The sequence below is a fragment of the Vigna unguiculata genome, chromosome 10 (genome assembly GCF_004118075.2).
Source record: "Vigna unguiculata cultivar IT97K-499-35 chromosome 10, ASM411807v1, whole genome shotgun sequence".
In the NCBI taxonomy this organism is placed as follows: Eukaryota; Viridiplantae; Streptophyta; class Magnoliopsida; order Fabales; family Fabaceae; genus Vigna; species Vigna unguiculata.
The window spans coordinates 16608531-16624212 of record NC_040288.1 but is presented as its reverse complement, the minus strand read 5'-3'; the positions used below and the strand labels follow the sequence as shown (position 1 = coordinate 16624212).

Here is a 15682-nt window from a genome sequence, read left to right as displayed (position 1 = left end):
ATTCCACTGCTTTTTCTAAATAAGATTCTTCATTGGTTATCTAGGGATTATTGTTAAATTAATTATTGTTGTTGATTTACAAATCAATCAATGTAAAGACTCAATTCATTTGTTGGCATCCTCACTTTTAATCAAAGTACAGTCTCAATTAAAAGTGAGAATTGTTAGATTGTCCATAGTAAATTCAATCAAAGTACAATCTCAATTAATTTTACTATGCCTAATCATGTCTATTCCTTTGTTTCTTCACCAAATAGAAAACTTAATTAATCAAAGTAAAGTCTTGACTAATTTTAGTTAAAGTAATTACCTCTAATCAAATTAAAGTCTCAATTATTGGCAAAAACTTATTTAATCAAATGAAAGTTTCTAAACAAAATCAAAGTAAAGTCTCAATTTAATTTAAAAAAACTTTTAACTCATATGATTAGCATGCATGTAGATTTAAAATCATTATTTTCTATTCGATTAAGAAGCAAAGGACATAGATAAACAGAAACCACAACAATAATCAAAATAACAAACACATAAATTCATCTAACCTCAGAATCCAGTTAAGAAATTACAGTGGAATCAACCCTAAAAGCTTAGCCTTCCATGGCTTTGATTGAATACATGATGATATGAAGGAAAGAAAATAAAAGAAAGAATGAGAGATGTGGTGGAGACGGTATCTGCAAACACCAGAGAGTTCTAAGTGTCTCAGTTGTATATCGTCTCCCGCTCCCTTAAGTCTCTTTATATAGGCTTCAACTGGACTTTGGGCTTTATCTGTCAGTTGCTAAAATCTTTTATTTTTATTTAATTAATTAGCAACTTAATTTCTGTCCAATTTCCAATTCTGCCCCTCTTATTTAACCATTTTTGTAGTTTTGACCAGAGTTGACTGTTGACTTTGACCATTTGACCAAAGTTGACCAATTGACTGCCTATCAGATGTTGACACGTGGCAGTGCAGATTCTCTCTCCAGAATTAGGGTTTCTCTCACACTTTGGCTGCCAAGGTGCATTGACGGCAGCTGCTGCCGTTTTTCGGCGAGGTCTTCTTTTCCGGTGAAGCAATGGCTGAAACAGATGCGTGTGGAGCTACTGTTGCGGACGAAGTTGCGTTTCGTTTCCGGCGACTTGGCTGCTGTTGCATTTGCGTGGCGGCTTCGTGATTCCTGCAAGTGCTTCCATGGTGGATGCATTGATGAAGATGGGTCCTGTTGCAGATTGAAGGCTCGAACAGGTGTAGGGAGGCTCGAACAGAAGGCGTGCTAATGCAGTAGCTCGTGTGGAGGCGCGCTGCAGTGGTGGTGCGATGGAGGTTTGCTCGTTCGCAGATCTGCAATGGAGGTGCTGGAACGTCAATGGTGGCGTGACGAAACTGCGGGGAAGATGGAGACGACGTGGTGCTGTTGTGGTGGTGGAGTGAGTGAAGAAGATGCGCGCTGTCACGGTGCGTCGTGGTGGCCGGCGAGACATGAAGGTGCAGATGCGGCATGGTTGCAGGTCTACGGTGGTGCGGCAGCATGAAGAGGTGCGGCGGCGGCTGTGGAGGTTGGAAGGAGAGGAGGAAAATTAGGGTTAGGGTTTCATGTGTGAGATGGAGGAGATGATGACGTGGCAAGATCTGAGTGGTTAATTTGGTGAGTGGAGGATTATGACACGTGGCTTGTTCTGGTTGGCTAATTTTAAAAAGTGGGGATTGCCACATGGCATGATCTAGTTGAGTGGAGTTTAAGTGGTAGGAGGGGTGCAACTTAGTGAAAACTGGGGGTGCACAACAGGTTTTTTTGGTGGTCCACTTTAGAAGGAGTGTGCAAATAAAATCTAGGGGTGCATTTAGCTCCTGATTTATTCTTTTTCAGAATTTCCTGATTTTGGATTTATTTTGTAACTTTGAATATTTCAAATTCACACTATTAATGACAAAAAATAAATTCCACCTGCATTAACAAACGTTAGAAAATCCAATAATATTTTATGCAACTAAAATCAATTTTTACGCCACTTTTACCAAACTTACTCAATAAATCCAATAATCACAAATCCTAATTAAATCAATCTTTTAGCACAGAAAATTCAATTAAATCCCCAAATTTAAATATTAAATGAGGGCAAAAATTTGAACTCATCAGGTGGGCATTGGTCTTCTCGCCCAAGCGAGCATGCCTCGCCTAGACGAGATTAACAGAGGCTCGCCCAAGGTATTTTATGCGAATAGTCGCTCAGGCGACCAACCTTGTTTTTGAGCGAGCAACGTCTCGCTCAGGCGAGATGGGTCTCGCCTAAGCGAGGATGCGTGTAAGTTCACTATTTCCCTTTTTGAGCCCTCGCCTAGGCGAAGGGGGCTCGCCTGAGCGAGAGGACTCTCTCCCCTAAGCGAGACCCTTCTACTTGAGCGAGTAGCTGGGCGAGGAGTGCATTTGTGCTGTGATTTTCTTTGTTCGAGAATGTTAGTCATGTATATGGGCTGATTATACATTTTAAAACATGAATTGAGTGATTTTGTATGAATAAGATGAATTATGGTTTGTGGCTTATGAGTTTAACATGAATTGAATATGATGAGCTGAGTATGGATTTTATATGAGATATGAAATGGTTCATGGGGGAGAAATGATGAATTTTGGGTATGATCTTGGTATGTGATTTAAATGAAAGTGATCGTTGGTAATCAAAGTGGCATGGTATCGGCATGAGATAAAATTATGTATTCATGAGTTGGGAAGAATGAGATAGTATGGATTCAACATGGAATGTGAATGAGGATGGACCAAAGAGGTTGGTATGGGGTTTTAAACGCATGAATGATATTGTTTGGTTCTTTGAATATGTTTGGTATGAGGTCAGTACATAATTCCTTGAACATTCCTAGGTGAGGTTTCAGGATCGTGCTTCAGTGGTCAAGACGTAATTCCAAGGCCCCCGTTAGTGGGTGTCCATGGTGGTGCCCCATCTATATAATTTGGTAAGGATTCAGGGTAAGGTTGCATCCTGACACTCTAGGGAGTCAGTTAGTTTCACTTAGAGCGGACTGACTCCTGTGGTGAGAGTAGCAAGAGGCCTGAAACTCATTAAGGGCTAACCTTGTGTGTGAGGGAATTGATTCATTGTAACCTTTGTAACTCACAGCTCGGGGGTGAGCAGCTTTGGGGTGAGCAGAGGTATCCACCACAAGTGCAAGCATCCGCTGAATCTGACCAGATTATATGTATCTGGATGAGTCGAGTCTTAGTGTATTGATTTGAGGAGTTGTAACATGATTGGATGACGTGTGTATAATTGACTGTGGAAGTATATCTGTTTGCATGATAAAACCACTTTTGGCTCTAGCTTACCCTTATGTTATTGTTGTGTGTTCTGCTGTGTGGTACTCTCTTTTGCAATGATCATCAACTTGTTGATGTGAGCAAATGCGAGGAACACCCATGGTCAACAGGGAGGTGATGGTTCCACTGCTTAGCTTTTGGATTGACTTATGCTTTTGGGCTTTTCATTTAGGGCTAAGGCCTATGTATTGCTTTCTTTGGGAATTTTCTTACGTCATTATCACTCTCTTACTTTACTTTGTACCTGACATCGTTGTGTGCCTCTTCTTTAATTCGTCCTTTAAGTAATTGGGATATCTGTAGGAGCGACATTATACTCTATTATTCTCGCTTCTTATGTTATACTGTGTGACATATCCTTTATTTAGCTTTCTTAAATAAATAGGATGTTACAATATGCCTTTGACTATAACAATACAAAATATATATACAATTCATTATAATATATTATATAACTATAAAATTTGATTGTAAATTTTAATGGTATAATTATTTTATTTTATTATAATGTCATATGTAAATATTATTTTTTTAATTTTATTATTATTACTATTTGTATTAATTAATTTAATTAAAAAAACTTATAATTAATTATTTAATTTTCCTAATTTAATCTTTCATTATTTAAATATTATATTTATGACTATATAATTAAACAAATAATTATAATTATTCAAAAAATTATTCATTTAAATATAATAACAGTAATATTTATTTTAGAAATACAAAAAAAAAGCACAATCTGTGTGGGTCTCATACTAGTCATCTTCTAAATAATATCTTCAAGGTCTATTTGGTTGTTGTGGAGATATAAAAATATTATGAAGATCTTACCATATTTTAAGAGATTTGACAAATATTATCTTTTTATATTTACTTATATAATAAAGGTTTAATTAGTCTGATGGTATCCACTTTCGTTCATATGTGTGAGTTTGGTACCCGTTTTTTAAAAGTTTAAAAAGGTGTCAATTGAGTCTCAATTTTTGAAAAAATGTATCAATTAGGTTCCTTTTAGAAAAAAAATTATTAACGTCGTTAACGGTATTGATATTTAAAATAACTTATAAAATTAAGTATAGCACCTCGTTTTTCTCCGAAGATGGTTTCAACCCGTAGTAAAGCTGGAGCTAACAAGCAAGCTGACACTGGTCCTTCGGGACCCGCTAACATCACCCCGGATCTGGCCGCCATCCTTGACGGTCAAGCCAAAATGCAACAGGAGCTGGCTGATCAGAAGAAGCGTAGCGTTGATGAGATGGAGGCACTGCGGCAGGAAAACTCTCACCTCAAGCGAAAGATCGAACCGATCCCACTCAGAAGGGAAAGGCAAGGGAGGCATCTGAAGCTACAAGGTCCCTGGCCTTCCAGCCCACAGAAGAAGAAAGCGAGTACAATCCCACCCGTCACACCTTCACCACCACCCAACAAACACCCATCCCCTCAACCCATCCCACTCATTTCCCCTCCACCCTACCAAAGCACACCGCGGCCTCTATCCTCACCGCCACCCTCCACACCACCCAGGTACCCTACAATATACCCACCACCCTACATACTACTCATATCCCACCACCCTAAAACCCCCACTACCTCCCTACAACCCACATCCCCCCTCACAACTACACCTCCACCTTTCCCACCCTTGTCCACCATCCCATCACCCACACCCACTCCCACCCCACAAACCCAAACGTCTCCACCCCTTCACCGACTTTATTGCCAACACCCCCCTTCCCACCCAGTGGGAACCCTTTACACTAGAACGTTACACTGGTGAAACCGACCCTGACGAACACCTCAAGGTCTATATCACCCACGTCGCCCTATACACTTCCCAAGACGCCGTCTTCTGCAAAGCCTTTCCCACCACCCTCAAAGGCCCCGCTCTCGAATGGTTCACAACCCTACCACTTTACTTTATCGACAGCTTCGACATCCTCTCCCACATGTTCACAACTAACTTTGCTGACAGCCGCCCACATCAAACTACCACGATCTCCCTCCTCGGCATCAGGCAAGCACAGGGCGAGTCGCTTCGGGCATTCATCGACCGCTTCAGCAAGGCTGCCCTTCGCACCCCACACCTCAACCACGAAATGATTCTCCAGTGTATGGCCCTCACCCTCCAACCCGGCCCCTTCTCCAACAAAGTCTACCTTCATCCACCTGCCTCTATGCACGAGCTAAAGTTGCGGGCCGCCGACTATGTTTGTATGTAGGAGATGCAGACCCTCCACACCAAATTATGCAATGACTATGCAGCCACCGCCGCCAATCCCACCCCACCACCCCCCGCCCTGATCCCAGACCAAGAGAGCCCCGACAACCCCGCTTTACTAGATATGCTCCCCTCAAAGTCCCAGATCCCGCCTCCTTGATGAGGCCTTACAAGCTGACCTCATCCCGCCACCACGCAAGACAACCACTCCCCGTAATGATGATATGACCAAATATTGCCGCTATCACCGCAACCATGGCCACACTACAGAAGACTGCAAAGCACTCCAGGATAAAATTGAAGAACTGGTGCGTGCTGGTCACTTTCGCTGCTTCATCTGCAGATATGATCACCTCTCTCGAGCCCGTCACCCTCCTCACTCCGACCACAGACGCCCTCCCCATGACTCTCGCCACGATAGACGCCCTACCCAACCCACCAACCAGGACCCCCAACCGGCTCGCACCGATGTTACCCCTGCCGACCCTCCCTTACGCGACACTTTCAACACCATCTCTAGTGGTTTCGCTAATGGAGGATCCACCTCTTCTGCCAAAAAGAAACACCTCCGTCATATCAATCCATCAACCATATTACCCATTCCCATCACAGACGCCACATGCCTTCCATCACCTTCACGGACGATGACTCCCAGGACCTCGATCACCAACAAAACGACCCCATGGTCATCACTGTTGAAATCGAAAACTACGCAGTCAAGAAAGTCCTTGTCGACCAGGGCAGCTCCGTTGACATCCTCTACTGGGCAACATATTAGAAACTCCAACTTCCAGATACTGCCATGGTCCCGTATGATGAACCAATTTATGGCTTTTCTGGAGAACAAGTTTCCACCCGCGGCTACACTAACCTTCATACCGTCTTCCGTGACGGACCCCAAACCAAAACCGTTCCCATCCGCTTCCTTATCGTTGACGCACCCACATCTTATAATGTCCTCCTAGGCCGTCCCTCGCTCAACACCCTCGGCGCCGTCGTCTCCACCCCTCACCTGGCCATGAAATTCCCCTCCCCTTCTGGCGACATCCTTACCATCCATTGCGACCAACGCCTGGCACATGAATGCTACATGGCCAGCTTACACCCACAACTCCCAATCCAGCAAACCAATCACATCGAGCGGCCACCTGGCTCCGGGATCGCTCTATCGGGTGAAGATCTAGACCCCAAAGTGGGCCGAGATGTTCGTCTCGAACCTGTCGAAGAAACCACCCTCCTAGAACTTCTGAATGGCCATTCCATCACCCTTGGCACCGGATTAAACTCTGACGAGCGTGCCATCATCACACCTGTTCTAGTCGGCAACACGGACCTTTTCGCTTGGTCAGCTGTTGACTTACCTGGAGTAGACCCTCTTGTAGCATCCCATAAGTTATCCATCTACAAAGAAGCCTGCTATATCTCCCAGAAAAAACGCAAATTCGGCGAGGAGCGACGCCTAGCGGCTAAGGCCGAGGCCGATAAGTTACTAAGCGTAGGATTCATTGAAGAAGCTCATTACACCACTTGGCTTTCTAACATAGTCCTGGTGAAGAAAGCCAACGGCAAGTGGCAGATGTGTGTCGATTACGCAGATCTAAACAAAGCCTGTCCTCGAGATGCCTACCCCTTACCCAACATTGCCGACTTGTTGACGGCGTGGCGGGAAACAAAGTCCTCAATTTTCTTGACGCATATTCCGGTTACAATCAAATCCCCATGGCCGCATCCGACATGAACAAGACCGCTTTCATCACAGACGATGCCCATTATTTTTACAAAGTTATTCCTTTTGGCCTAAAAAACGCCGGAGCAACCTACCAACGGTTAATGGACAAAGTTTTTAGTCATTTGATGGGACAATGTGTCGAAGTATATGTCGATGACATGGTTGTCAAATCTCCAAGCCATCACCAACACGTGCAGGACCTCTCAATAGTCTTCTCCGCATTATGCCAATACAACCTTCGCCTCAACCTCGACAAGTGCGTATTTGGCGTCAACCGCAGTAGATTCCTCGGATTCATGCTAACCCAGCGCGGCATAGAGGCCAACCCTGAAAAGTGCAAAGCGATTATCAAAATGCGTAGTCCCACCAACATCAAAGAAGTCCAACGCCTCATAGGCCGCCTTACAGCCATTTCCCGCTTCCTACCCAAACTAGCTGAACAAACCTAACCCATCATAAGACTCCTCAAAAAATCCGCCAGGTTCACGTGGACTGACGACTGTGAACAAATTTTCCAAAACCTGAAAACCACCCTTACCTCACCACCTATCCTACACAAGCCAGATACTCATCAACCCCTGCTGGTTTACATCACAGCCACCGATCACACAGTCAGCGCCGCGCTGGTTTAGGATATAGGCGGCTTGCAGCATCCTGTTTACTTTGTCAACAGAACGCTGCAAGATCCTGAAACCAAATATCAAATGGTGGAAAAATTGGCCCTATCCTTGGTACACGCAGCCCGCCGCCTGTACCCATACTTCCAAAACCACAACATCATTGTCAAAATCGATTACCCAATCCAGAAGATATTGCAAAAACCAGACCTGGCAGGACGGATGTCGTCCTGGACCGTTGAGTGACCTCCAATAGACACCCATAGAGGATTAGTGGACACTTCATGTAGATGGTTCTTCAAATTCGAAAGGTGCTGGCATTGGCATCGTGTTGGAAGGCCCCAACGACATCCTCATTGAGAAATCCCTCCACTTCGCCTTCAAAACATCCAACAACCAAGCCGAATACGAAGCCATCATCGCCGCCTTTCCCTGGCCCGCGAGATTGGCGTCAAATCTTTAACATGCAAAACCGACTCCAAGCTTACTGTGGGCCACCTGAATGACGAATTCCAGATCAAGGACCCCACCCTTTTACAATATTACCATCTAGTCCGTGCAGTCATTCAATCCGCTTTTGACCAAGTCCGCATCGAACACATTCCTAGGACCGACAACATCAGAGTCCTGTCCAAATTAGCTAGCACCAAATTAAAAAGCCACCACCGATCCCTATTACAACAGACATTATCCACCCTTCCATCACAAATATTTGCCATAACCTAACCCACACCCAGCCGACAACCTAACCCATTCCCAAACCCACAACTGGACCACTCCTTATATCCAATATCTCCAAACCGGCAACCCCCCACCAAATACTGACAAAACTTGGTTGGCTAAGGCCGCCAGATATACCCTGATAGGCGATGATCTTTACAAACGCGGATATGGCCAACCACTTCTTAAATGTGTCACTGCAGAACAAGCGCGATACATCATTAAGGAGTTGCACGAAGGCATTTGCGGCTACCATTCTAGCGCATGCACTATGGCTACCAGAATCCTTCGCGCCGGTTACTTCTTGCCGACAATAGAAGCGGATTGCCAGGACTTCGTCAAAAAATGCAAACCATGCCAAAATCATGGCAACCTCATCCACCAGAAACAAGAACAACTTCATTCCATACTATCCCCGTGGCCCTTTGCTAAATGAGGGATGGATATCCTCGGCCCCTTCTCCCCCGGCAAGGGCTAAGTAAAATTCTTAATTGTAGCTATCGATTACTTCACCAAATGGATAGAGGCCAAACCACTAACCACTATCACAGCCCAGCAAGTCCAGTAATTTGTTTGGAAAGATATTATATGTCAATATGGTGTCCCACATACCATCATCACCGACAATGGCCGACAATTTATAGATAAGGAACTAGGCAAATTCTACACCGGTCTGGGCATCAAACAAATTACCAGCTCTGTAGAACACCCACAAACCAATGGGCAGGCGAAGGCGGCAAACAAGGTTATCCTAGTAGAACTACGCAAACGGTTGGACAGCGCCAAAGGCTGATGGCCTGAAGAACTAGTAGAAGTGCTATGGGCTTACAGGTGCACCCCTTAGTCAGCAACAAACGAGTCCCCGTTCAGCCTTGTATACGGTGCAGACGCCTTGATACCCGTTGTAATTGGCGAACCATCCCTGCGCTGAGAACTATATGACCCAACCCACAATCATCAAAACATGACCACTCACCTCGACCTCCTACCCGAGCTAAGAGAGAAAGCTCAGATACACAACTTAGCCGCCAAACAAAGAGCTGTCAGGAAATATAACGCCAACCTATGCCCAAGATCGTTCATAAAAGGAGACTTAGTTTGGAGAATGGCCAACAGTGCAAGACAGAAGGATGGCAAGTTCTCCGCCAATTGGGACGGCCCATACCGAATACGCGAAGACGTTGGAAGAGGAGCATATCGGCTGGAGCAGTTATTTAGGGAAGAAATACCCAATACATGGAATGTATCCCATCTCAAGTTCTACTTTAGTTAAAAACATGTATTGTATCACACCAAACACTTGTAACCCTCGGTGTACTCTTTTTCCTCACCTGGTCTTTTTTCCCTAAGGAGGGTTTTGCCGGGGAGGTTTTAACGAGGCACCCCAGATTCAATGAATAATACGAATGGGTTCCTAACTTTATGACCATTCTTTACTTCATTTCACATATTCGTCTAAGTTCCCCACCCTCACCACAAGTAAGCAGCCTGGGTCGAACACCCTTAACTTGTTGGTTAATTCGTTTAAGTTCCCCACCCTTACCACAAGTAAGCGGCCTAGGTCGAACACCCTTAACTTGTTGGATAATTCGTTTAAGTTCCCCACCCTTACCACAAGTAAGCGACCTGGGTCGAACATCCTTAACTTGTTGGTTAATTCGTTTAAGTTCCCCACCCTTACCACAAGTAAACGGCCTGGGTTGAACACCCATAACTTGTTGGTTAATTCGTTTATGTTCCTTACCCCTACCATAAGTAAGCGGCATGTGTCGAACACCCTTAACTTGTTGGTTAATTCGTTTAAATTCTCCACCCTTACCACAAGTAAGCGACCTAGGTTGAACACCCTCAATAAACAATTGATTTCGCTAAACTTAACATCAATACTATTGACATCCGACAAATAAGATAACATACTGAAAGCATTAATCACATTAAAATAAAAGCAAAGAAATGTACGAAGTGCCACAAACATGATGTACCAATTATTACAGACATAGGATCAATAACGATTTCGAATCATAAAAAATAAAATTGCTATTCCGCCTTGTCATCGCCACCTTCCACGGCAATTACCGCCTCCTTCTCCTCCTCGGCCGCTTCCTTCTCCACCTCCTCCTCCAGGCTACTCTCAGCCTCGTTAACGAGTTGCCCATCAACAACATCTTTATTAACATCAAATTTAGAGTCAACTGCATCAACATCCTTATAAAAGAAGGTCGCCTGCCCTAACCCCTTCTGGAACCCATTGATGTGCTCTTGGATAATACAGCCCTTCAAATCATCAAGTTCAACCTCAACACCCTCATATTTTTCCTTCAAATCATCATAGTCAGCCTCCAGGTCCGCTATCCTCTTATTAAGCTTACCCTCTGAATCCAAGTATCGAACCTTTCAGGTTCCCAACCTTTTCTTCTCCTCCTCCCAACTCTCATTTTCCGCCTTCCAGGCTGCCCTCTTCTTCGCAAACTTATCAACCTTCCCTTGCAACTCCTCCATCTTTTCCCGATTTCCCTCCTTTACTTCCCGACGATACAAAGATCCAACTCGGTGACTTAAAATCAACGCTTTACTTCCAAATTCCACCATAGTCCTCACAAGATGATCCGACTCCATACTGTCGATCGAGTTGATGATTGTCTCCAGAAGATTGATATCAATATCTTTCCTAACAAACGTTTCCGGCAGCTCAATGAAACCGGATTTTGGCCCTTTCGTCCCACTTGACGACCCCGGCCCAAGTAATGCCGCCCTGACCTTCTTTACATCTTTACCCTTGCCGGGTCGAGCCGGCAATTCGGCCTTCCTCTTAGTACTGCCATGCACGTGTACCTCAACCAGTGACTCCTGTAAGTTTGGAACATCAGTGTTCCCGGCTGTTTTGGCCTTCGCGGCCATCTCCTTCCACAACGCTTGGAAAAGAGCCAAGTTCTTCTTCCTAGATTGAGCCATGTGCCCTACAAAAACACACCAAGACCCGGTTAAGTCAACTTAGAAACATTAATTCAGTTTACGTAATAAACAGATACCTTCAATATCAATAATCGGGTGAACCGAATTATAAACCCTAACTAGACCCTTAGTGGGCAACTTATCAGAAAACTTCATCAAGACCTCCACCACCTCCTTACACCGCCGACAACTCGTCGGTGCCTATGTCCTTATATCGAGAAAGGCTTCCCGTCCAGCTAAACGGGAACTTTGTGCTCCCATCTGCATTAAGGAAATAGGACCTGCCCTCCTCTTTCACCACAACTTTAAAGTACCTATCTTTGAAATGCTTGAAGGACTGTGAGAACACGTCCAATCTGCTGATGCTAGGGCGGCTCACCAAAGATAACCAAGTAGTCCGCTGGCGGGGTCTAGTGTCATAAAAGTACAAAAATGCACGAGGAGAAGATTGTAGATATAGTGATTGACACAAAACACGGAAGGCTTGCATGTAGGCCCAACTGTTTGGATGGAGCTGTGTAGGTGCAACGTTCAGTGCACGAAGTACCCCCATGGTAAAGTCGTCCAACGGTAACCTCACATGCAGTTGGGAGAAATGGCACATGTACATGTAAAAAAACTTCTCGTTCGCCCCCTCTTGCCCATGGCATACGCAGTCCATGGCGCTCACCCGCTCCAAGGAAACGATACCCCTGTTTACACCTTTCGCGATAACAGGGGTACAATTTAACCAAGAATTTAGCATACGAGACCACCGAAATAAAGACGATTGATTACGAGCCACCCACCCATAACCACCCTTGGCCGGCCAGTTACTCTCCACTATTTCTTCTGGAGGGTCTTCTCGCACCTCAGTCACCGTTTCCATGGGAATTCTGCCCACCATACTCGCATGACTAGTATTCTCCTCCTCGGACTCCATACTCTCACTACTAGACGAAGACAATAACACACTATCACTACTACTAGACATACCTTTTTTCTTAAAAGTTGATGGCAGGAACTAGGAACTATTCGGACAGGTATAACGCACACAAGATCTCTGATTGTGAAATTCTCGCAAATGAACCAACAAGCATGAACCCATCGTGAAATCCACATTTATAAGTGTGAATCCCCAACGATAAAACTTCTTCCCGCCAAAATCACAACCCATACCAATCGACACAACCATCCCAAAGGCCATGAGTATCAGAAACGACGACGCAAAAACCCCTCTTTGATTAGACCTCTGACACCCATTCACCTGCTACCTACCTTTTCCCATCTTCAGCCTTAACACTGTTCATCACACTTAAAGGCTAGGGGACTGGTGTGATGAGTCATTATTTTCTTCCATTCCACTGGCCTTTGTGTACCCATTAGACAGTTGATTAGTGCTTAATTGTTCATCTTTAGAGTGTTTTTCATCTGTTGGGCTTTATTGGGCCACTATTCCGAATTTGGACTAATTTCACATTATTTAGCCTAATTTTTGTTTTTAATTATTTTTAGGTATTTGGGTGAAGCAATTTTGGAGCTTGGACATCAATATTCAGTTGAAGAGAGTCGCCACATCATTGCCACATTATTTCCATGTCATTTCCACGTTAGCAGAGTGAATGGGCCAACATTTGAGGCCTAGAGTGGCATTTTTGTAATTCTGCAGCTCATAATGGCAGTTTTGTAAATATGAGTGGCAGGGGGTGAAATGACTACGAAAATTAGGTCTGCATGGAGGGAGAGCCGCTACTTCATCTTCTCCATTCTCTCCAACTCCATTTTTCGTGCTCCAAGCTTCCATTGATGTCCCCCCATGCGGTTTTTCACATTTTTGGGTCATTTTTACCGTTTTTATGCACATTTGACAACACCCATTGAGGGTTTTGCGTTTTGATTTCGTTTTCTACATTGGGCAGCTCGTTTTGTGATTTCATTGACTTGGAACAATACCCATTCATGGGGTTTTCGCATTTATATATGATAGCACCGTTTTGCATTCCATTTAAGCTTTGAAATCTCTATTTTTGCTCTTAAATTGTGTTTTCAGATTTCATAAGTTAGGGTTCTTGGTTCTATTTTTGTGATTCCAGTTTTGAAGTGTTTAATTGCTCATTTCCATGTCTAGCTAAATTCGTGTATTGACTCCTTGATGAAAAATGCAATGAAGCTTTGAGGTTATGCTTGTTTTGTGAAATCTGCCATGTTTTTGTTCTGAATTCGTGGAATGCATGTGGTGAATCTGTTAATGCTTAATTTACAGAGTAATTGCATACGTTTTGGTTAAGATACGTTCATGCTTAATGTATGTAGCTTGGCTGTCACGAATTTAAGGATGTGTGCATTGCTTAATTGCATAATGAAGCCAGATTGTAATTTTCGCTTAGTGAATTATTATCTAGTGGATTGAGAAAAGGCAGAGTTGGTGTTAATTTGGTGGCCTATGATAAGTGAAATTGCGTTTGAATCAAGGATGTCAATACGGTTTTAATCACTGTAGCATTTAATTTAATCTGTTGATTAGCATTTTGAATTTGTCTGCCAAACCTCCCTTGTGTTGTATTGTTGTGTTCATCTGGAAATTGAAGCTTTGAATGAAAATATTGGTCGTTGGGAGACAACTTGGTTCACTTTCATATACTGCATTTATTCTGTTTTAATTTGGTGGGGTACGGCCTCTATCATGGTGTATCACACCTAGCCGGCTTCGCTGGCATATCCACACATATCATCATTCACCAACATACCTATATCGGTAAAGGCTGGGGGACTGGTGTACCACACCTAGCCAATTTTACCAAGTAATAATAATAAACGTCCATCATATCTACACGCGAAGTTATTCAGGTAACCGACCTAGGCTGACCTAATCCTACCTGGCCTAAACCGGTAACACTCTCTACATGTGTAGCACTCTCTACAACTGAGGTTGAGTACATAGCAGTTAGACATGCATGTTCTTAAAGCATATGGTTGAAGCATCAACTTATGGATTATGGTGTAAAGCTAGACAAGGTACCTCTTTATTGTGATAATACAAGTGCAATCAACCTAACTAAGAATCCAATCCAACATTCTAAAACTAAACACATTGAAATCATGCATCATTTCATAAGAGATCATATTCAAAAAGGTGATATTGAAATCATGTTTGTGAAAACTGAAAATCAATTGGCGGATTTATTTACTCAACCACTTGCATGTGATAGATTTAATAAGCTTAGAACTGAATTAGGTGTTCTTGACATGAAGAATATATGTTGATATTTGTTTAGCTTGTTAATCTTATAAGATCATGTGTGTGCTGCACTTAAAATGTGCAATCTGCATAATTTGAAAATTGCCAGAATTCCAGTCAACTAAATTTGCAAATTCAACACATAGATTTCATTTAAAATGTCAAAATCTGCATAATTTATGTTCTGGAACTGTTTCAATCTGCTAAATCTCACAAAACAACACATATATTTGATTCAAATTGGTCTGGTGTGTATTTCGTGAAATCTAAAATTTTTAGTCAGCTAAATTGGCAAATTCAACACATAGATTTCACTTAAAATTGCCACTGCACCAAAAATCAGTTTACTGGTACAGTTTTAGTCGACTAACTCTGTATTTTTATGTGTTTAAATTACTTATGCTGATGTGGAATTGTTTGAATTGATTGTAATTCATTGACCTAGTCAAAGTATGCATCACATTACTGTTTTTGGACTGTAGCAGTAGCATATAACAGCTATTACATCAGCTAAAATCAACTTTTCATATTGCATTGACCATAAAGTGCTTTAATTACATGATTTCCAATGTGCATGCATTAGATGTGAACTGTTTGTGAGTGGATTGATCATAAAACGCATGGGAAACACATCACTGCATCTCTGATTCAGATTCCCTTACATTTAATTGCTGTGATTTCCTGTACTGCATCGAAACCAGAAAATTTGCACGATTTAATTGACTGATTTTGAAAATAAACCTGTTGATTCTATAAATACTTGCATAAGCATCATGCATTGGCATTCTCATTTGCTAGTAAGAGCAAAACCTACTTTTCACCATGCCTAGAATATCACGAGCTGCCCCCTCAGATGATGAAAGCTCTACCACACCTACTCCATCCTCTCCATATGCTATGAATCAAGGA

At 43.1% G+C, this 15682-nt stretch overlaps 1 protein-coding gene across 1 annotated transcript; it reads left to right on the top strand.

The window, feature by feature from the left end:
* Positions 1 to 4419: 4419 nt before the first annotated feature.
* Positions 4420 to 5698, top strand: LOC114165298 (WAS/WASL-interacting protein family member 3-like). The gene is made up of 3 exons (XM_028049950.1): positions 4420 to 4844; positions 5248 to 5531; positions 5583 to 5698. The coding sequence occupies exons 1-3, from the start codon at positions 4420 to 4422 to the stop codon at positions 5696 to 5698; spliced, it is 825 nt and encodes a 274-aa protein (XP_027905751.1).
* The last annotated feature ends 9984 nt before the right edge of the window (positions 5699 to 15682 follow it).

Bases quoted from the DNA above. Each gene is read 5' to 3' on its own strand.
- LOC114165298 (XM_028049950.1), top strand. From the start codon at position 4,420: ATGGTTTCAACCCGTAGTAAAGCTGGAGCTAACAAGCAAGCTGACACT. The intron at 4,845-5,247 runs GTACCCTACAAT...CTTTATCGACAG, and splicing joins CCACCCTCCACACCACCCAG to CTTCGACATCCTCTCCCACA. The intron at 5,532-5,582 runs GTATGTAGGAGA...ATGACTATGCAG, and splicing joins GCGGGCCGCCGACTATGTTT to CCACCGCCGCCAATCCCACC.